The sequence below is a fragment of the Somniosus microcephalus genome, chromosome 8, assembly GCF_052327205.1.
Source record: "Somniosus microcephalus isolate GS21.2 chromosome 8, FLI_Smic_1.0, whole genome shotgun sequence".
NCBI lineage: Eukaryota > Metazoa > Chordata > Chondrichthyes > Squaliformes > Somniosidae > Somniosus > Somniosus microcephalus.
The window spans coordinates 12,876,251-12,900,224 of NC_140994.1; the positions used below are offsets into that span (position 1 = coordinate 12,876,251).

The 23,974-nt window shown below is 50.3% G+C and overlaps 1 protein-coding gene across 1 annotated transcript in view; it reads right to left on the minus strand.

Moving 5' to 3' along the window:
* The window catches only part of LOC147113322 (cartilage acidic protein 1-like), a 270,647-nt gene that overhangs the window by 3,831 nt on the left and 242,842 nt on the right, over nucleotides 1-23,974 (minus strand). Inside the window, exons 11-13 of the mRNA XM_085996116.1 lie at nucleotides 18,528-18,670; nucleotides 15,560-15,602; nucleotides 11,377-11,520 (exon numbers count right to left, since the gene is read on the minus strand). Of these exons, the coding sequence (XP_085852242.1) occupies nucleotides 11,377-11,520; nucleotides 15,560-15,602; nucleotides 18,528-18,670 (330 nt within the window). The remainder of the gene's footprint in view (nucleotides 1-11,376; nucleotides 11,521-15,559; nucleotides 15,603-18,527; nucleotides 18,671-23,974) is intronic.

The window sequence follows — 23,974 nt, forward strand, 5'->3', positions numbered from 1 at the left end:
TTGCACATACACACTAACTGACATGAATCTTGCCATTCATGTGGAAATGACTTATGAAATAATACTGGGCGGCCTGCGGGTGGCGCTGTCCAGGAAGAGTATAAATACTCGGGCATGGGCCCAGCTTGCTCAGGACATTCTTTAACAGGAACTAGTGAAGGACACAACTAGACCTCCATGTTGTAAAACAGTTGATTAAAGCTTTGTTTAACATTTAGACCAAGTGCCAATAGTTTTCTTACATCACTCACCGGGTATAATCTTTGATTGGTGAAGCTTATTTTAAATGGGTTAATATTCCTGGGACTAGGGACAGGGTCACTGGCAAGGCTTGGAAGCTAAGCAGAGCCAGGCCTGGTTAGTACCTGGAGGGGTGACCATCAGGGAAGACCAGGTGCAGAAGGTCACGGAAGGAGCCCCGAGGAGGGGCGGTTGGTGAGAAGGTCACGGAAGGAGCCCCGAGGAGGGGCGGTTGGTGAGAAGGCCCGGGCGTTGGGCTGAAGATTGTCGGACAGGAGGAATGGTGGAAATGGAATGGCGGCGCGCACAGACGCAGCGGCTTTGCTTCTCCCAGGACGGTGCTATTTACGTTTAATGTTAATGTTATTTGTACTGGACTCATGGGAGCTTGCAAGATCACATTTCGTTGTTCATGTACTTGTGCATTGTACAATGACAATAAAGTTGAATTATTATTATTATCTACCTGATAAAAGCGCACGAAGGAAGGCAGCACGGGTACTTAGCGTAAGACATTCACACGTAAATCTTACCAGTCAGGAAACATGACCCCCCCTGGGCCTGATATTCATGGGCTCGCTGCTCTGCCACTGGAAGTGGTGGAGTGGGACTCATCGGTCACTTGCTGGTGAGTACATGGCCCGAAGTCCTTTGGACGGGGGACTGCTAGAGCCCGTACAGGAGCAACTAAGGTGCCTGTCACGAGTGCCAGTTGAAAAATCAGTACGGCTCGCTGCCACCCTAATGGATGAAGCCAGAGCCCCCTTCATCAGGCCAAAAGAGAAAGACTTGCATTTCTATAGCGCCTTTCACGACCTCAGGTTGTCCCAAAGTGCTTTACAGCCAATGAAGTACTTTTTGAGGTGTGGTCACTGCTGTAATGTAGGAAACATTACGAAGCAAAGAAGAAGGACAACATTCCAGGTGAAACAGCGATTTACTTGTACTTCTTGCAATCTAGTATACTGTATTCGCTGCTCACGATGCGGTCTCCTCTACATTGGGGAGACCAAACGCAGATTGGGTGACCGCTTTGCGGAACACCTCCATTCAGTCCGCAAGCGTGAGCTTCCGGTCGCCTGTCACTTTAATTCTCCGCTCCACTCCCACTCTGACCTCTCTGTCCTCGGCCTCTTACACTGTTCCAATGAAGCTCAACATAAACTCGAGGAACAGCACCTCATCTTTCGATTAGGCACTTTACAGCCTTCTGGACTCAACATCGAGTTCAACAATTTCAGATCATAACCTCGGCCCCCATTTTTTCGGACAGCAGGTGTTGGTGATTATTCCCACTTACATCTGCTCTAGACCCACTTTTGTTTCTTTACTTGTCCCATTACCTCCCCCTTTTCCTTGCCCGTCATCCTTTTTGTCAATTAATCTCTCCTGCCTTCCACCCTATCACAGACCTTCCCTTTTGTTCTTTCCCCCACTCCCCCTTTCCCTGCCCCTGCACCTCCTTAAAACCTGTCACATCTCTAACTTTTTCCAGTTCTGACGAAAGGTCACCGACCTGAAACGTTAACTCTGTTTCTCTCTCCACAGATGCTGCCTGACCTGCTGAGCATTTCCAGCATTTTCTATTTTTATTTATCAATTCTTCCCTGCAGAGAAAACATGGGTGCCTTCATTGTAAGTTAATGGACTCCCTTTCTGGCTCAGTGGGTCGCACTCTCGCCTCTACTGACAGAAAGCTGTGGGTTCAAGCCCCACTCCAGAGACTTGAGCACAAAAATCTAGTCTGGCACTCCAGTGCAGTGCTGAGGGAGTGCTGCACTGTTGGAGGTGCCGTCTTTCGGACATTAAACCGAGGCCCCGTCTGCTCTCTCAGGTGGACATAAAAGATCCCATGGCACTATTTCGAAGAAGAGCAGGGGAGTTCTCCCCAGTGTCCTGGCCAATATTTATCCCTCAACCAACATCACTAAAAACAGATTATCTGCTCATTATCACATTGCTGTTTGTGGGAGCTTGCTGTGCGCAAATTTGGCTGCTGTGTTTCCCACATTACAACAGCGACTACACTTCAGAAGTACTTCATTGGCTGTAAAGCACTTTGGGATGTCCGGTGGTCGTGAAAGGTGCTATATAAATACCTTTCTTCTTTCTTTCAATTGGACACTAATTAGGGCTGGATTTTCATTGAGGAGGTGGGTAGGAGGTGGGACTACAACTTTCGGGGTTGTAGTCCCGCCTCCATCGAATTCTAGCCAATCCACGCGATTTTGACTTGATTGACCTTGTTGAGCCCGCCCAGCGGGCTCAGCAGGCCAATTAAGGGCCACCCAGCAACAGGTGACGTCACAGATTGATATTTCATCTGTCAAAAGCTTTTGACAGATGAAATATCAGCGTTTCACAGCTGTTTGAAGCTGTCACCCACTGACAATCTGTACTCTAAGTTAATTCCTTCCTCTCAGGATGAGTTAGAGATCTCTCCAGAACAGAAAGCTGAATGCTGCAATTTTTATCAGATCGCGGCCATTCTGCTTTCTGTGCCGGTGAGATGAGGGACTCCCGAGACCTGAAGGAAGGAAGGCTGTAAAGGTAAGTAAAACTTCTTTAAACACTTTAAACACACCAAACACACTTACCTCTCCACTCATGCACCCATCACTCACCTGAACACCGAACATCTCGACCCCTCCAAGCCCTTCAGCCCGACGGCCCACCTCGCTAACTTGGCGTGGTTTGGAGCCGTCGGGAATCCCACATTTCAAGAATGAAAATAGGGATTAGGCTAAAAACTGCCTGTTAACAGGCAGTTAATTGGCACTAATCCCCTTCCCGCCTCGGGGAGGCGGGTCCCAGTGCGGGTCGGGTATCCGCCTCCTTTGAAACTGGCATGGAGGCGGGTTGGGGACGGGATGGGTTCGTGCCTCCCGATTTCGGGATTTTAACCCCCCACACACCTCCAATCCTACCTCCGCGGCCCAATGAAAATTCTGCCCTAATTATCAATCTCAGTCAGAGAGGCTGGTGTGGGGAAAATACCGCAATGGTGTAGCAGAGGTACTCTTCCGAGACCGCGGCATTTTGTTGGGGTAGAGTAGAAAAACTTTACTCTATGCCAATCCAAGGTTACACTCGGTTCGGGTCTGCTTATATGAACCCTGGGTGATCCATTCTGATCCACCACCAACATCATTCACCTTGGCGGACAGAAGCATTCACAAGAATAAGATCCGAGGAATGCGTTGGCTCCTGAAGGTCAATGGCCAAACCAAAACCTCAATGCATTTATTGAACTCGGCAGACCTATACATTATTAACTGAAGGTCCGTCCAGCTGATTCTGCAATCAGAATGGACCGAAGATTAGGAGCTGTGGGCCCACAACATCCTGACCTGCACTCGCTGTGAGTACCACCCTCTGGCCGACCGGAGAATCAGTCTTCGTGCTCACAATTCACAAACCTCATTAGAAAAACACTGCCCGTCGTGTCTGCCTAGCTGTCTCCCAAATACACAGCATGAGCTCGGAGACTGCATAGCCTCCACACTCAATACACAGATGAATAATTCAGTACATAAGTAAAATACTGCGGCTGCTGGAAGCACTAGACCCATCTTTTGTTTCTTTACTTGTCCCATTATCATCTCCTTTCGCCTCGCACCATCATCCCTTTTGTCATTTAATCTCTCCTGCCTTCCACCCTATCACAGAACTTCCCTTTTGTTCTTTCCCCCACTCCCCCCTTTCGCTGCCCCTGCACTTGCTTAAAATCTGTTACATCTCTAACTTTTTCCAGTTCTGACGAAAGGCCATCGACCTGAAACGTTAACTCTGTTTCTCTCTCCACAGATGCTGCCAGACCTGCTGAGCATTTCCAGCATTTTCTGCTTTTAGTCTTGAATAATTCAGTATTGGGTCAGCTAAGGATTGATCTTCGAGAGAGTGAGAGAGAGAGAGGGGGAGAGATAGAAGAACCTACAAAGTTAAAACTGGAAATGAAAACCATAAATTCATCTGCACAATGGTTAGTGTGCCAATTCTGAAATTTTTGTTCTTTAAAAAAACAGATATAAAAATAAACAGGAAACCGACTGAACAGTAAGAAATGTTAATCATTCTACGGTACAGTGATGAAGATGAGAGTGCTCCTCAGAAAAGCACGTTCCATTTCATGATCTGCATGACTAGAAGGATATTGTTAAGGAACTGTAAATTGGTCAGAAGCACAGTATAATTAAGAATATAAGAAATAGGAGCAGGAGTAGGCCATTCGACTCTTTGAGCCTGCTCCACCATTCAATAAGATCATGGCTGATCTTCTACCTCAACTCCACCTTCCCGCCCGATCCCCATATCCCTCGATTCCCTTAATATACAAAAATCTATCGATCTCAGCCTTGAATATACTCAACGACTGAGCATCCACAGCCCTCTGGGGTAGAGAATTCCAAAGATTCACAACCCTTTGAATGAAGAAATTTCTCCTCATCTCAGTCCTAAATGGCCAGCCCCTTATTCTGAGACTGTGACCCCTGGTTCTAGACTCCCCAGCCAGGGGAAACATCCTCCCTGCAACTACCCTGTCAAGCCCTCTCAGAATCTTGTAGGTTTCAATGAGATCACCTCTCATTCTTCTAAACTCCAGAGAATATAGGCCCATTCTACACAATCTCTCCTCATAGGACAATCCCCTCATCTCAGGAATAGAAACATGGAAACATAGAAGATAGGAGCAGGAGTTGGCCATTCGGCCCCTCGAGCCTGCTCCGCCATTTAATGAGATCATGGCTGATCTTCCAAATTCAGTACCCTGTCCCTGCCTTCTCTCCATATCCCTTGATCCCTTTAGCCTTAAGAAATATATCCAACTCCTTCTTAAATATATTTAATGTATTGGCCTCTACTGCCTTCTGTGGTAGAGAATTCCACAGGTTCACCACTCTCTGGGTGAAGAAATTCCTCCTCATCTCTGTCCTAAATGGTTTACCCCTTATCCTTAGACTGTGACCCCTGGTTCTGGACTCCCCGACCATCAGGAACATCCTTCCTGCATCTAGTCTGGTTCAGTTTGGTGAACCTTCGTTGCACTCCCTCTAAGGCAAGTATATCCTTCCTTAGGTAAGGAGACCAAGGGGGAACAATTTGATAAGGCCCGAGAGTAATGTAGGCAGCACACGAAATTCATGCTGCCTACTCATTAACATGATTGAAGCACTGGGCCCAGTGCTGAACGTGCTGCTGGTTGGCTCAGCGCTCAACAGAATCGTGGGAAGTCTGATCTGTATTTTAAGGTTGCCTGCAGAGTTAAACGTTGTCTGCACTTCTTAAAGAGGAGGTGCTTTGTGAAAGAAGTACCTCATTCTGAGTGGAGCTAAGCAAAGGGGAAGTTGGCAATGTCGCAACAGGGCAGAGAAAGGGCACCTCGGATCTGGGACACAGCATTGGAAGCCTTGAGGTCGAAAGGAGGAGACAGGTCCTCTTCCCGCAGGGGGGCCAGGAGGCCCTCCAGACAGAGTGTACGAAGGCAGTGGGAGCAGATAGCTGAAGCGGTCAGTGCCAGCAGTCTTTCCCCGAGGATCCGGATCCAGTGCGGGAAGAAGTTTAATGACCTCACACAAGTGGTCAAGGTCAGGGACTGCATCTTCAAATGCCATATTCCACCAACTGCACCACTAGCCTCACACACTGCTCAATGCACCACACCCCCATCACTCACCTACCAACAATAGAATCATAGAAATTTACATTTCGGCCCATCGTGTCCACGTCGGCCGACAAAGAGCTATCCAGCCTAATCCCACTTTCCAGCTCTTGGTCCGTAGCCCTGTAGGTTACGGCACTTCAAGTGCATATCCAAATGTGATGAGGGATCCTGCCTCTACCACCCTTTCAGGCAGTGAGTTCCAGACCCCCACCACCCTCTGGGTGAAGAGATTTCCCCTCAAATCCTCTCTAAACCTCCTACCAATTACTTTAAATCTGTGCCCCCTGGTTGTTGACCCCTCTGCCAAGGAAAATAGGTCCTTCCTATCCACTCTATCTAGACCCCTCAAAATGTTATACCCCTCAAAAAGGTTGTTATAAATCTCAACATCATAAAGAAACTACTCATGAAATAACACTGGACGGCCAGCTGGTGGCGCCGTCCAAGGAGTATAAATACTCGGGCGTGGGCCCAGCTTGTCCAGGGACATTTTGTAAGACAGGAACTAGTGAAGTACAACTAGACCTCCATGTTCTGAAACAAGTTGATTAAAGATTTGCTTTATACTCAAACCAAGTGTGTAGTGAGTTTTATTACGTCAAAGGTCTCCCCTCAATCTCTAGCAATCACGACTCATACCTCACACTCAGAGCTTCATCTCACCCTCACACACTTACCACAGTTGCAAGCCTCACACCCACATCTCACACCTTGAACACAATGCCAGATATTCAACCATGACTGGCACATCACCCAAACACACTGCACCATACTCACTGACACACTTCACCCAAACACATTGCATCACACTCACTGACACACATCACCCAAACACATTGCACCACACTCACTGACACACTTCACCCAAACACATTGCACCACACTCACTGACACACTTCACCCAAACACACTGCACCACACTCACTGACACACTTCACCCAAACACATTGCACCACACTCACTGACACACTTCACCCAAACACATTGCACCACACTCACTGACACACTTCACCCAAACACACTGCACCACACTCACTGACACACATCACCCAAACGCATTGCACCACACTCACTGACACACTTCACCCAAACACATTGCACCACACTCACTGACACACTTCACCCAAACACACTGCACCACACTCACTGACACACTTCACCCAAACACATTGCACCACACTCACTGACACACTTCACTCAAACACATTGCACCACACTCACTGACACACTTCACCCAAACACATTGCACCACACTCACTGACACACATCATCCAAACACATTGCACCGCACTCACTGACACACTTCACACAAACACACTGCACCATACTCACTGACACACATCACCCAAACACATTGCACCACACTCACTGACACACTTCACCCAAACACATTGCACCACACCCACTGACACACTTCACCCAAACACATTGCACCACACTCACTGACACACTTCACCCAAACACATTGCACCACACTCACTGACACACTTCACCCAAACACACTGCACCATACTCACTGACACACATCACCCAAACACATTGCACCACACTCACTGACACACATCACCCAAACACATTGCACCACACTCACTGACACACTTCACCCAAACACATTGCACCACACTCACTGACACACTTCACCCAAACACACTGCACCACACTCACTGACACACATCACCCAAACACATTGCACCACACTCACTGACACACTTCACCCAAACACATTGCACCACACTCACTGACACACTTCACCCAAACACACTGCACCACACTCACTGACACACTTCACCCAAACACATTGCACCACACTCACTGACACACATCACCCAAACACATTGCACCACACTCACTGACACACTTCACCCAAACACATTGCACCACACTCACTGACACACTTCACCCAAACACATTGCACCACACTCACTGACACACATCACCCAAACACATTGCACCACTGACACACTTCACCCAAACACATTGCACCACACTCACTGACACACTTCACCCAAACACATTGCACCACACTCACTGACACACTTCACCCAAACACATTGCACCACACTCACTGACACACATCACCCAAACACATTGCACCACACTCACTGACACACTTCACCCAAACACATTGCACCACACTCACTGACACACTTCACCCAAACACACTGCACCACACTCACTGACACACTTCACCCAAACACACTGCATCACACTCACTGACACACATCACCCAAACACATTGCATCACACTCACTGACACACATCACCCAAACACACTGCACCACACTCACTGACACACACATCACCCAAACACATTGCATCACACTCACTGACACACTTCACCCAAACACATTGCACCACACTCACTGACACACATTGCACCACACTCACTGACACACTTCACCCAAACACATTGCACCACACTCACTGACACACATTGCACCACACTCACTGACACACATTGCACCACACTCACTGACACACATTGCACCACACTCACTGACACAATTTCATTTCTCTTGCAGGGCGAGCTGGTGCATTACAGCTAACCGGCGGGGGACGGGCCAGCCTGCATATATTATCCAGCTGGAGGAGACAGTGCTCGACATCATTGGAGGGGCCATCACTGAGGCGGTGGCAAGTGGCGAGGCTGAAACCATTCAAGATGATGGTGTGCTCATACCTAATCCTCCTCCTCACATCCCACTTCCCCTGCATCGCACAATCTCTTCGCACTTGCAAACTGCTGATGGTGTAAGCATGCACATCTTGCTTTCTCCCCCTCCCCTCACCACGACCTTACCCTTGTGCCTGTCTCCTTTCAGTTGCCTGAGAACTCCAACCTGGCCAGCCAGTGCAGGAAGAGGAGAGCGATGGAGAAGAAGAGACACTGTCACTCGCTCCGACACTCGCAGGCACCAGCTCGGATACTGGCACTGCGCAGACTTTAGAGGGCAGCATAGAGGCGAGATCTGCATGTGGTGAGTCACCGGGCATGAGTGGGCTGCAGCCAGGGCAGGGGGAAAGGGTAACTCAGGTGCCAGCTCCCCGGAGGGTGTGGTTGCACACCAACTGTACATTAAGTGAGTGGTACCCTTTGAGCTTACCATTGAGATACGGCGCCCACAAAGACATGTATTCGATGGCACCCTGTACCAGGGGAAGCCCGATATACTGGCAAAGCCACGTGCACACTCCTCCTCCGTCTCTCTGTTTAGAGAGAAGACAATTAAGTCCCCTCTCCTAGTGTACGGAGCCTCTGTGATCTCCAGGATGCAGTGATGAACGGCGAACTGCGAGATGTTTGCTATGTCACTTGTTCCAACTTGAAAGGATCCGTTGGCGAAAAAATTCAGGGCCACGGTCACCTTGAGGGCCACTGGTAGCGCCGTCGTCACCCTGCTCTGAGGCTGAGGTCTGGTTCCAAGAGGTGGCAGAGTTCTGTGACCACCTCCTTGGTGAAGCAGAGCCTCTGAACACACTGCTCCTGGCTTAGGTACAGGTTGGAGAAGTGCCATCGGAAGACCATAGGTGGGTGAGGCCTCCTGCTGAGAGCCCTCCTCCTCCTCCCTCTGCAGGCAGCTTGTCTTTGCTGCCTCTGCTCCATCTCCCTGTCACGCTGCAGCACAAGGAGGGCTACAACTAGAGCCCCCAGGACAGGGAGCAAGTGGTGTTGTCAGAGGGCTTCCAATAGCAGCCAACACCTTCCCAACGTCCAGCCGCACTCCCTGCACACTTGAACAACTTTTGAAATCTCTTACAGCATCCCAGGACTCCTACAAACTCTGCAAGAGGCAGTATAAAAGCAATAAGCAACTTACCTGCGAGTTGGATGGAGCGCTGGTGGGGGTTCCCTCATGCAGCTGAACACACGTTCAGCTGTGCGTGTTTAGGAGAGGGCCTCGAACGGAGCGGCGACGTCCAAAGGGGGCAGGTGGGGCGTTGCAAGTTGACGGACGTCACGATCTGCCTACTCCGCCGGCGCAAGCACGTGCCGCCCGCACTCTCGCCCCCACCAAATGGCGACCAGCGCGGGCCGCCCGCACTCTCGCCCTCACCAAATGGCGACCAGCGCGGGCCGCCCGCACTCTCACCCTCACCAAATGGCGACCAGCGCGGGCCGCCCGCACTCTCGCCCTCACCAAATGGCGACCAGCGCGGGCCGCCCGCACTCTCGCCCTCACCAAATGGCGACCAGCGCGGGCCGCCCGCACTCTCGCCCTCACCAAATGGCGACCAGCGCGGGCCGCCCGCACTCTCGCCCTCACCAAATGGCGATCAGCGTGGGCCGCGCCTGAAGTGGGTGGGAACAAGTTGGACACCTTTTTTTTTCAAACCGGCCAAAAGTACCAGCGCCACAGAGGTGAATTTCACAGCCTTTATGTTTTAGTCGTGACTTTGTCACTGTTTGCTGGACACTGGTGACGGACGATTATATGGTACAAGGGAATGATCACAACTGCTGTAAATGTTTTTACTAATGAATAAATTCAATAAAAAAATGAAAATAAAAATGGTGTCAGCTGTGGCTCAGTTGATAACCACTCTCGGCTCTGACTCGGAAGGTTGTGGGTTCATACTCCCACTCCAGAGACTTGAGCACATAATCCAGGCTGACACTCCCAGTGCAGTGCTGAGGGAGTGCCGCACTGTCGGAGGTGCCGTCTCTAGGATGAGACGTTAAACCGAGGCCCCGTCTGCCCTCAGGTGGACATAAAAGATCCCATGGCACTATTTCAAAGAAGAGCAGGGGGAGTTCTCCCCGGTGTCCCGGCCAATATTTATCCCTCAACCAACATCACTAAAACAGATTATTTTGTCATTACCACATTGCTGTTTGCGGGAGCTTGCTGTGCACAAATTGGCTGCTGCGTTTCCTACATTACAACAGTGACTACACTTCAAAAGGACTTGATTGGCTGTAAAGCGCTTTGAGACGTCCGGTGGCGCTGTAGAAATGCAAGTCTTTCTTTCAATGAAAAAAAATGGAGAGAGACAAAGATAAGTTAAGTTGGCGAAAGAGAGCTCGACGTCTAGAGAAAGAAAGACTTGCATTTCTATAGCGCCTTTCATGACCACCGGACGTCTCAAAGCGCTTTACAGCCAATGAAGTACTTTTGAAGTGGAGTCACTGTTGTAGAGGGGAAATAACAAACTGGTAAGAGAAGTAGCAATAGTTTGCGCTGGGTGATCAAATCCTTCCAGTGTTGAACCAAGCTTCCCAAAAATGAAAATTGCACTCATACCGGTCTCGGAATAAGGCACAAATGTTTCTGAAGCTGTCAGGCTTGGGGCGAAGGTTTTGAGGCCATTCTTTTAATAGTGAGTAAGCAGGTCAACTTGTGTAATGAGTATTTGCACAAAGTATAGATTGGAGTAAATTAAAGTTCAGCTCAGTTGTGTTGAAGTACTTAACATGTTAATAAATGCAATTGTTAAAGGGCTGAAGACCATTGCTCCAGGGGCAGTCCACGCACCCACACAAGCTGTCCCATCTTCATTAGGTTCGTAGCCCCGATTACATCTCTTGTTAGGCCGACACTTGTACCCTCCGTACGTGTTGATGCAGATGGGCTTTTCCCGGGGGCACATCGCTGGAAACTGGACACACTCGTCCACATCTAAACAATCGGAGAAAGATTCTAAAATAGCAATGGTTAAACACAGCGGAATATGAAAACACAGCTCGAAACTCGCATCGTTAAAGAGGAGCGGGAGGGACAGACATTTCCTGTCTTTACTGGTGAGCAGGGTGGACATTTCCTGTCTTTACTGGTGAGCAGGGCGGACACCTCCTGTCTTTACTGGTGAGCAGGGCGGACATTTCCTGTCTTTACTGGTGAGCAGGGCGGACATTTCCTGTCTTTACTGGTGAGCAGGGTGGACATTTCCTGTCTTTACTGGTGAGCAGGGCGGACATTTCCTGTCTTTACTGGTGAGCAGGGCGGACATTTCCTGTCTTTACTGGTGAGCAGGGCGGACACCTCCTGTCTTTACTGGTGAGCAGGGCGGACATTTCCTGTCTTTACTGGTGAGCAGGGCGGACATTTCCTGTCTTTACTGGTGAGCAGGGCGGACATTTCCTGTCTTTACTGGTGAGCAGGGCGGACATTTCCTGTCTTTACTGGTCAGCAGGGCGGACACCTCCTGTCTTTACCGGAGAGCAGGGCGGACACCTCCTGTCTTTAGGGGTGGGAGTCACTTTGTATCTTTAGTATTGGGGGCCACTTGCTGCCTTTAGTTGTGGGGGCCATGTCCTGTCTTTAGTTGTGGGGGCCACTTCCTGTCTTTAGTATTGGGGGGCCACTTGCTGTCGTTAGTTGTGGGGGCCACTTGCTGCCTTTAGTTGTGGGGGCCACGTCCTGTCTTTAGTATTGGGGGGCCACTTGCTGTCGTTAGTTGTGGGGGCCACTTGCTGTCGTTAGTTGTGGGGGCCACGTCCTGTCTTTAGTATTGGGGGGCCACTTGCTGTCGTTAGTTGTGGGGGCCACTTGCTGTCTTTAGTTGTGGGGGGGCCACTTGCTGTCTTTAGTTGTGGGGGGCCACTTGCTGTCGTTAGTTGTGGGGGGCCACTTGCTGTCATTAGTTGTGGGGGGCCACTTCCTGTCGTTAGTTGTGGGGGCCACTTCCTGTCGTTAGTTGTGGGGGGCCACTTGCTGCCTTTAGTTGTGGGGGGCCACTTGCTGTCGTTAGTTGTGGGGGCCACTTCCTGTCGTTAGTTGTGGGGGGCCACTTGCTGTCATTAGTTGTGGGGGGCCACTTGCTGTCGTTAGTTGTGGGGGCCACTTGCTGTCGTTAGTTGTGGGGGCCACTTGCTGTCGTTAGTTGTGGGGGCCACTTCCTGTCGTTAGTTGTGGGGGCCACTTGCTGTCTTTAGTTGTGGGGGCCACTTGCTGTCTTTAGTTGTGGGGGGGCCACTTGCTGTCTTTAGTTGTGGGGGCCACTTGCTGTCGTTAGTTGTGGGGGCCACTTGCTGTCGTTAGTTGTGGGGGCCACTTCCTGTCGTTAGTTGTGGGGGGCCACTTGCTGTCTTTAGTTGTGGGGGCCACTTGCTGTCTTTAGTTGTGGGGGGGCCACTTGCTGTCTTTAGTTGTGGGGGCCACTTCCTGTCGTTAGTTGTGGGGGCCACTTCCTGTCGTTAGTTGTGGGGGGCCACTTGCTGCCTTTAGTTGTGGGGGGCCACTTGCTGTCGTTAGTTGTGGGGGGCCACTTGCTGTCGTTAGTTGTGGGGGGCCACTTGCTGTCATTAGTTGTGGGGGGCCACTTGCTGTCTTTAGTTGTGGGGGGCCACTTCCTGTCGTTAGTTGTGGGGGCCACTTGCTGTCTTTATTGGGGTGGGGGGGGTGGTTGTCAGCATTGTAGGGCAGCAGAGGGTGTGATCCCAGTGTAATTGCCGGGATGGAGGTCTGCTGACCTTTTTGGGCTTTGCCTTTACTCGGAGAGTGGGGAGGGCCAAATTCCCGATCCCGCTCAACGACCAGGTCGCGAATCTGGCCGGATGTCGGGCGGAAGTCCGGGAAATTATATTTCAAATGAGGCCCTGCCGTTAAAACGGGCAAGGCCTCCACATCCCCCGAGCTGACCGGGTGTGCTTCCCGCTAGCGAGTTCCCCCGTAACTCCTACCACCCAGCCCCCCACCCCCCCAGTAAAAACCTAGGGGACACTAGTCCTGAATTAGATCGCATCACTTCAGTGGCAGCACAGAAACAGGCCATTCGGCCCATCGAGCTCTTCGACTGTCGGGTCGATTTTGAGGAGAGCGAGGTTGCCGGGGCGACAGCGACCCAGATTATCTTGGTGGGCCCCAGAGCAGCACTCCTGTGCCTCCGGGGTCCCACGTAAAATAATTAGACACTTTGTCGGGGCCTCTTCAGTTCCAACGTCCGTGCCACTGCGCAGGTTCCAACCTATGTCGGCAATCGGGGGTCCTATTGATGGCGCCGGACCGCGACTTCCATATTAAAAGGGGGCCTAGTGCCTGAGACGGGTGGGTGCTGGTGGACACCCGGCAGTAGTCCCCTTTCAAAATGGCGATGGCCGCGTTGCCGGTGGTAACGGGGCGCTAAATCAACCGACTCCATTTCGAGGCCGTCACCCCATCATTAACGCCAGGGGTAGGCAGTCAAAATCGACCCCCTCTACTCCAATCCCATTTTCCTCCCTTCCTAGAAACATAGAAGATAGGAGCAGGAGTAGCCCATTCGGCCCCTCGAGCCTGCTCCGCCATTTAATGAGATCATGGCTGATCATCCAAATTCAGTACCCTGTCCCTGCTTTCTCCCCATATCCCTTGATCCCTTTAGCCTTAAGGAATATATCCAACTCCTTCTTGAATATATTTAATGAATTGGCCTCAACTGCCTTGTGTGGTAGAGAATTCCACAGGTTCCCCACTCTCTGGGTGAAGAAATTCCTCCTCATTTCAGTCCTAAATGACTTACCCCTTATCCTTAGACTGTGACCCCTGGTTCTGGACTCCCCCGCCATCGGGAACATCCTTCCTGCATCTAGTCTGTCTAGTCCTGTTAGAATTTTATAAGTTTCGATGAGATCCCCTCTCATTCTTCTAAACTCCAGCAAATATAAGCCCAATCGACCCAATCTCTCCTCATACGTCATTCCTGCCATCCCAGGTATTAGTCTGGTGAATCTTCGCTGCACTCCCTCCATGGCAAGAACATCCTTCCTCAGATAAGGACATCCTTCCTCATACCCTAGAGATGTTTATGCGCTGAAGAAGGTGTGTGGGGTGGAATAATATCCCTCGGGACGTCGAAAAAAAAAACATTTATTATATTTTGCACAACATACCGTGATCTGACAACATTAAGTGTCAAATTTGATTTTGTTAAAAATTTCGACAGCCCAAAACCTTGTGACTAAAGATGGCAATGGGGCGTATTAACGTTAATTATTAGGTACTACTTGCACTGATTAGGCGGATGTGTCCAATGCTGTAGCCCCCATCTCTTAAACTCCTCCCTCCCTTTGAGCGCAGTTCATTGCTGGGCCATGCAAAACTCTTAATGGACCGCACATTCTGATTTCCTTTAAGGCCTAACTGTAAGGGATGAGCTTCTCGATGCTCTGCCTGCCGATACAGTATTACAGGAAAGGTTCGATGCTTTCATGCTTTTCAGACCGGGCGGCCGCTTTCGGGCGTTCGGTCGTCTTCTCGATGGCATTGGCTGCCAAGTTCTCGGCGAACTAGTACGCGCGCGGGGAGACCGCGTGCAGGTTGCCATCAGCCAATGTTCACGCAGCTGGTACCGACCCACTATCCAGGTGGACGGAATCGTGGGTCGCTCGCAACATAACAGAACCAACACCTCATCACTGATCCAGCAGCTGAGGTCCCCGGCTTCGACCGCCCTCGAAGACAGTGGGCGGCGCTCAACCCGACCCGCACAGGACGGTGCGGCCACCTGCTCCACAAGTGGAAGAGGAGGGACGGCCCGAAGTGCGACTGTGGCCATGAGTCCTAGACCGTGGAACACATCGCATCAACCTGTCCACTGAGATCTGTCACGGGAGGCACCTCATTTCTCCACTCGGCATCTCAGGAGGCCGTCGAATGGAGAGCCAAACTAGACATCCCATTATAAGCTTTTCCCGTCATACGAAACAACTTTACAGGAAAGGTAAGGATACCAACTCACCTATGCAGCGACCACTTCTGTCAGCTGTGAAGCCTTCCCCGCACTGCGAAAGAAAAAGATACAGAGCCCAGTCACTCACTGCTGTCGCCTCAGTTGACTAACGGGGCTAGGAAGTCCCACCAATCTGGGCAGCCACCGCAACGCAGAGAGCGCAGGTTTTGAGTCCTGCACTGGCGAGTTCCCTATCTTGGCCGTGCTGCCGTTGGGGGGAGGTAATGACCAGCGGGGCTGGGTGCCCTTTCACGGTGGGGGAAGGGGGAAAGAAGGAGAGAAGAAGAATTGGAGCTTCAGCCGAAACGCTGGAACTCGAAGTCACGTCTCCGGTGCTCCTCGTGGCCACCTCAGAGCACAGGCCTGGGAAACAGGTCCGCTGTCCACTTCCCCTGTCCATTGAGAAGTGAAGGATGAAGAGTGAGAGCCCAAAGAAAGGAAGATTTTTTTTGTAAGCTACGAGTTGTAAAACAAGCAACTACTTGGGGCAGATTTATCATCAATAATACAAGAAATAAGCTGGGCAAATAATTTTTTTAAAATGTTTGCCAAATTTAGAATGCTTCCACTTCCTTTTAATATATTCATTCTCAGTTGCTGGCATTTTATTACCCACCCCTAGTTGCCCTGAGAGGCTGATGGTGGGCCTTCTTCTTGAACCACCTGTAGCGGTTTGCATACAACTGAGATGCTTGCGAGGCCACTTCAGGGGGCTGTTAAGAGTCAAACACGTTGGTGTGGGGTCTGGAGTCACGTATGGGCCCAGACTGGGTAAGGACGGCAGGTTTCCTTCCCTAAAGGACATCAGTGAACCAGTTAGTTTTTTACAACAATCCAACAACTTCGTGTTGGCCGCCCCATTTTACACCCCCCGCCGTATTGATGGGCGGGGTATAAAAATTGGCAGCCGGCCCAATCCCCGTTGGCTGTGTAGGTTGCATGAAATGGGTTGGCCAGTCTTAACCCACTCGCTGCGAAGAATCTACCTGCAGCATCAACCCTAACCCTAACTTGGCACTAATTGGAAATCCCTCCTCAAGAATGACGAGCAGGGATGGTCTGGGGCTAGGAGTGGCGCAGTAGGCGCTGCTTGTCAGGGTTGACGTACGTTATGAAGGCGGAGTGAAGGGCCTTTGGCTCCACGGCTGGCTGTGCTTTCCCTGACCCGCGAGTCCTTGACGATTGGTGTCGCAAATAGGAAAAATGTTTCAATGGCTCGCACCAACATCCCAGGCATCCAAAAAAAATATACAGAGCAAAAACTCGAGCCACCCGTGGAGTCGGAGAGCCGGTATATTTTATAGACAGGTTCTACACAGACCTTCAGGGACTTGTCAAATAAAGACATCAAACAAAGCGTACGTTCCTAATGAATACCTTGTGAACAGCAGACACTGATAGAGATATACAGCGAAACAGAGAGCTACACAGATAGAGATATACATAGAAACATAGAAGATAGGAGCAGGAGTAGGCCATTCGGCCCCTCGAGCCTGCTCCGCCATTCAATGAGATCATGGCTGATCATCCAAATTCAGTACCCTGTCCCTGCCTTCTCCCCATATCCCTTGATCCCTTTAGCCTTAAGAAATATATCCAACTCCTTCTTGAATATATTTAATGAATTGGCCTCTACTGCCTTCTGTGGTAGAGAATTCCACAGGTTCACCACTCTCTGGGTGAAGAAATTCCTCCTCATCTCAGTCCTAAATGGCTTACCCCTTATCCTTAGACTGTGACCCCTGGTTCTGGACTCCCCGACCATCGGGAACATCCTTCCTGCATCTAGTCTGTCTAGTCCTGTTAGAATTTTATAAGTTTCGATGAGATCCCCTCTCATTCTTCTAAACTCCAGCGAGTACAAGCCCAATCGACCCAATCTCTCCTCATACGTCATTCCTGCCATCAGGAACAGAGAGCTACACAAATAGAGATGTAAAAAAATGGAGAGAGCGAGAGACTGAGAAACAGAGAGCTACACAGATAGAGGTCAGAAGGCTAGGGATCATCGGAGGAGTTGGGGGCTGCAGATCGTCGGTGAGTTCGGGGGCTGGAGGTTGGGGGAAGGGGGGGGTTGGTGGCTGGAGGTTGGGGGAAGGGGGGGTGGGTCGGGCGCTGGAGGTTGGGGCAAGGGGGGGTCGGTGGCTGGAGGTTGGGGGAAGGGGAAGGTCGGGGGCTGGAGTTTGGGGAAAGGGGGAGGTCGGCGGCTGGAGGTTGGGAGGTGTGTCGGGGGTTGGACGACCGGATAGGGAAGGGAGATCGGAGGCCTCTTGGGGGGGCGGGGGGGGGGGCGGAGGTCAGGGGGGAGATTGGGAGGTTTGGGGAGTGTCCGATTGTGGGGGGCTGGAGAGGCAGGAACGCTGGATCCAGCAGGTAAATGGAAAGGTGCTTATCTCCTGGATCCAGGAGTCCTTGCCTTCTTTTAGCTGGCAGGTTCCCCAAGGCCCAGGAAACCCGACCAACCGGCGTTCAATTTGAAATGAAGCTTCAATGTGAAGCACGCAGCCTTATTATAATACTTAAAGTGCCAACCCGTGCCTTGTGAGCATGTTGGCCACCCGCCCACCACCCCCCCACCCCCAGTCCCACCTCCGTTAAAACCGGAAGTGGGCGGGTTGGAGTCAGGATTCAGAACTTTAACACTTTAACCTCCCACCCGACCCCAACCCACCCATTTTTGGAGGTTAAAACTCCCCCCCCCCCCCCATTGAAACAGATAGAGACAAACTGGAACAGAGAGAGGGCTACACAGACAGAGATATAAAGAAATGGAGAGAGAGATAGAGACCAAGAGCCAGAGAACCACACAGGCAGAGACATATAGAAGCAGAGAGAGACTAACAGATACAGAGAGTTATGCAAATAGAGTTAAATGGAAACACACAGTGAGGGAGATACAGATAGAGACAGGCAGAAACAGAGAGAGAGAGAGCTATAAGAGGTACAGATAGAGACAATACTGCAAATCCTCACTTACCTCGATTTCCAGATTCCTAGTTTGACCTTCTTGCTCTGGGTACGGGATTTGTAGGGTGGAGTTCATTTCACTGAGGGAAACAGCGCGAGAGGCGAAAGTCCCGCCCGGCCAGGTCACCTCCAGGTGAGTTGCGACGTCCTTACCTGTTTGAATTTGAGGTAGAGAGGCGGAGAGATTTAGGGAGGGAATTCCAGAGCTCAGGGCCCAGGCAGCTGAAGGCACGGCCGCCAATGGTGGAGCGATTATAATCAGGGATGCGCAAGAGGCTAGAATTAGAGGAGTGCAGAGATCTTGGAGGGTTGTGGGGTTGGAGGAGGTTACAGAGGTAGGGAGGGAACGCGGCCATGGAGGGATTTGAAAATAAGGATGAGAATTTTAAAATTGAGGCGCTGCTTAACCTGCACGATATAAGCACAGTTATTGTTATAACTTAGGGTGACAATACGACCCTGTTTTCCGAGGACAGTCCCTCGGATGAGGGTCAGTGTCCCCGGGCAAACAAAGTCCCCAGAAGAGTACCTGGTTCATGAAACTCATCCCTGAATAGGCGAGAGCCCTCGCCATTGGAATATGTGCCTATCAAACCGTTAGACAGAATCAGAGTTTCAGGTCAATGGACTGAAGAGTGTTACTGTATTATTTATAAACGCTGTCTGAATGTGCTTCAACAGTGTGACGGCACAGCCGCGGTAATTATAAGCACATTTGTTTTGCATTTGTAGTGCTCCCACCCTGTGTGTCCCCGGATTTGGTTTTGGTCACCCTATTATAACTTGAGACACACATAGACACAGGCAAACTCAAAAGAGCCGTAGAAACACCATTTTCTAGGGGTACAACCCGTTGCTGGGGCAAGGGAGTCAGGTTTATCAGTGTCAACAATAGCAGGGGGGAGGTGTCACATGGACGCCAGTCTCCTCCACCATCTGTACTGAAACAAGAGCCAGTAAAAGAAGGGCCTTTACGCCTCACCGAGCACAGACACACGAGATCAGCCTCTTCATGTTCCTCCCTCACCAGCCAACAATAACTTGCACTGTTTTGGTTTTGGAGGCCATCGCTTGCCAGCTATCGTTTGACAGCTCCGAATCTCCCTGGCAATGCGTTGCTCAGTGGCTGCAACCAGATGTTGTTGGGGTTTTTTTTCTCTGACGCTGTTTACATTCTCCACCCTCGCTTTGCATCCGAGCGGGACCGAGAGCGCCTAATTACCGGAGCTTCAAATGAACATGGGTCAAGTCTGCTTTCCTGCCTTCTTCCCCCCCCCCCCCGCCCCGCCATCTGAATGACTAATGGGAGCGGTATTCATGCAACAATACGTGGAGCATCCCAACCTCTGATCACTGGACTTTCTAAATTCATAAAACTAACAGATTAATTCATGTGGTAAATGGCTTTTGTGCATTTTCAGATTAAAGTGCACAAACGACCTTTGAAGTACCTCAACATCCCTGATTAAAATAACCTTGCCCGACCCTGATATTTTTTGAAGGAGGAAAATTAAGAATTGTGCCTCTATTAAAATGCTACGTTGAAAGGCGTCAAATACAATTATTTTTCTCTGCTGTTGTTCATTACAAATAGACAGTGTGACCCCCGCAACACAACAGTGCAAGAAACCTGCGCAATTGTGACGTTGCTGAGTCGCAAGAAGGCAAATTGAGAATTTTTCTTTATTAATTCTCTGCCTGTGGGCATCACTGGCAATGCTGGCATTTACTGCCTGTTATAAATCTCATCATCATAAAGAAATGACTCATGAAATAACACTGGACGGCCAGCTGGTGGCGCCGTCCAAGGAGTATAAATACACGGGCGTGGGCCCAGCTTGCCCAGGGACACTTTGTAAAGACAAGGAGCTAGTGAAATACAACTAGACCTCCATGTTCTGAAACAAGTTGATTAAAGCCTTGCTTTATACTCCAACCAAGTGCGTAGTGAGTTTTATTACGTCACTGCCCATCTCTAGTAGCTCTTCGTACAAGTGAGTGGCTGGCTAGGCCAGTTAAGAGTCAACCACATTGGGACTGCAGTCACATTTCGGCCAGACCAGGTAAGGAGGGCAGGTTTCCTTCCATTAAAGGACACAAGTGAACCAGTTGGGTTTTTATGACAATCCGACAGATTCACAATCACTTTTACTGATAACTTCTAGAATATTTAACCGGATATAAATTCTCAATCTGCCATGGTGGGATTTAAACTTGCAGTTCACACTGGATTACTGGTCCAGTGACATAACCGCGACACTATATAATACCTGGTATAATAGTTGGTGTGGAAATTATTTCTTTTCTACTGATGTGACACCATGAATGCCACTGAAACTCCTAAATCTGTGTCCACCTCTGCTCTCATAAGGTGGTCATTGTTATTCATGACAGGGAATTGGATATATACCTTGACATAAGAAAACTACTAGGCACTTGGTCTAAGCGTTAAACAAAGCTTTAATCAACTGTTTTACAACATGGAGGTCTAGTTGTGTCCTTCACTAGTTCCTGTTAAGAATGTCCTGCGCAAGCTGGGCCCGTGCCCGAGTATTTATACTCTCCCTGGACAGCGCCACCCGTAGGCCGCTCAGCATCATTTCAAAAGTCTTTCTTTCATGAATGACTGATTCATGTCATACCTGAAAAGGAAAAATTTGCAGGGCCAAGGGGAAAGGGTAGGGGAGCGGGATGAATTGCATAGCTCTTTCAAAGAGGCACAACAGGCCGAATGGCCTTCTTCGGTGCTGTATGATTCTATGATTTCACTTAGGACCAAAAGGGAGAGAAGACTTCCAATCTTATAAGGATGGGCCAGAGTTGAATCCAGTTAACCAAGGTGAAGGGTCAGAGGTGAAGGGACAGTGTTCCAGGTCCTTTGAAGCGTGTAGCTGACAAAGGATTGACGCTCGGAACGAATACTTCTCCCCTGCTTTCTGCACTTTGTCGGCACAGGCACGATGGGCTGAATGGCCTCCGTCTGTGCTGTAAGATTCTATGGCGGGGAAGAGAGGTGAGCACCCAACGTGGTCCCAACTACCCAGAATCTGAGAGGAACGGCTGAGATTGGGCTTTGATTCCGTTGGAAGCAGAAGACAGCTAAGTGACTTCTGAGATTATGAAGGGTTTGACAAAGTTAACCCAGGCAATTTTTCACCGCGGTGAAAGAGCTCAAATATCGTGGGAGGAGAGAAAACAGGAACATACAAAAAAAAGAAAAGTTGGGGAAAAAAAACGTGTGGCCCATCGATGCTCGGATGGTGCTGCCCACTCCACCGATCAACCACAGTTCACGATCCGGGTTGCTTTCCTGTTGGAAGGTGCATGCGTGCGAATGTCAGGTAATAATATGGTTAGATTCCGCTGTGATGTACCCGAACGGCGGGATACCCCATCAACCTGACTGTGCCGGTTCTCCCGTGAAGAATGGGCAGTTGAAATGCCATAGCATACAAGGCTACGGACCAAGTGCTGGAAAATGGGATTAGGATAGAGAGGGCTTGATGGCCGGCGTGGACACGATGGGCCGAAGGGCCTCATTCTGTGCTGTATAACTCTATGGGGGAGAAATTCAGTATCGCCCTGTTTGGGGCGCTATTATTGGCAGTGCGCAAAGTTTAGTGCCTGGCGCTAATTATCGCCTCCGACAGCAAACTTGGCTTTTATCGCCCCTGGAGGTGATTGGAGCGCTAAATCAGACGTTACACACCTCTCTTAAGGCTCTGAGGAGCGAGGTGCAACCTCAGAGCGTTGGCAAAGCTCATGTGATTTCAGTCAGCAATGGAACACTGACACACTGGCACCATCCAATTCTTAAATGGGAGTTCTGACGAATGGTCATCGACCTGAAACGTTAAATCTGTTTCTCACTTCACAGATGCTGCTTGACCTGCTGAGTTTCTCCAGCATTTTCTGTTTTTATCTTAAAGGGGAGGGTTGATCTTGCTCTCCATCCACATCCTGCTCATTGCAGCCTTGAATCTCAGCCTGAATCTCAGCCTGGAGAGACCTGTACATCAAATCTGCTGGAAAGAACAATGGAGAGACCCAGGGAAAGAGCTCAGAGTGCAGCCCCCACAGTCTCTTCTAAATCGATACAAGGAAGGGCAAATCAAAATCAACCTGCAAAGTGCTGCTCAGTACCCAAAACTCCTTCACACAGCGTTGAATCTCTCCAGAAGTCTCTCTCTCTCTCAGAATGTGTGGTGAAAAAATGTCACCGACAAAAAAAGGCAGGAAGCGGTCGCCTTTAAATAGCGCTCCCCCAGTCCCTTTCTGACTGCACAACGCTCCCCTCAACCTGTCGTTGCTAGCGGCAGGCATTAAGGCAGGGGGCGCCACTCAATATCCGGTCCGGGATGCTAACGGGGCGTTGCGCACTCGACTGACGTCACGATCTGGCGGCACAGGAGTTCGTGGCGGTATTGTTTAGCGCCGCCGCAAAATGTCCGGTCAATTTTGCGAGAGGCGCAGATATCGCCGCGCCCGGGCGCTAGTTGCTTTGCACCCCACTTAGCGCCCTCTTAAGGTGCTAACGGGTGGCGCTATCAACTGAATTTTTCCCCCATGACTCTTGGGCAAGGTGACCGTTGGGGTTCAGAGTTCATGCAACGGTACCACAGCACGAGTCAGCTGATAGTACGAGGTGGGCTCAGTGGATAGCACACTTAAGTCAGAGTCAGTGGGTCATGGGTTAATAGACTCACTCCAGAGCCTTGAGCTCCTAATCCAGGCTGACACTCCCAGTGCAGTACTGAGGGAGCGCCGCACTGTCGGAGGGACAGTACTGAGGGAGCGCCGCACTGTCGGAGGGACAGTACTGAGGGAGCGCCGCACTGTCGGAGGGGCGGTACTGAGGGAGTGCTGCACTGTTGGAGGGGCAGTGCTGAGGGAGCGCTGCACTGTCGGAGGGGCAGTACTGAGGGAGCGCCGCACTGTCGGAGGGGCGGTATTGTGGGAGCGCCGCACTGTCGGAGGGGCAGTACTGAGGGAGCGCCGCACTGTCGGAGGTGCCGTCTTTTTGCACGAGATTTTAAACTGAGGCTCTACCTGCTTGTTCATAGAATAGAATCATAGAATCCTACAGCCACTTTGCTTGTCCAATTTAGTCCCACACCCCAGCTTTTCCCCCAGAACCCTGCAAATTAGTCCTCTTCAAGTCCATGTCCAATTGCCTTTTGGAAGTCCCTGTGGAATCTGATCCCACCACCCTTTCAGATAGTGCGTTCCAGATTTTAACAACCCTCTGTGTGAAGAAATATTTCCTCAATTCCCCTCTAGCTCTTTTGCCAATTATTTTAAATCTATGACTTCTGGTTACCGACCCAGATGGTGGATGGGGTGCCAGTCAAGCGGGCTGCTTTGTCCTGGATGGTGTCGAGCTTCTTGAGTGTTGTTGGAGCTGCACTCATCCAGGCAAGTGGAGAGTATTCCATCACACTCCCGACTTGTGCCTTG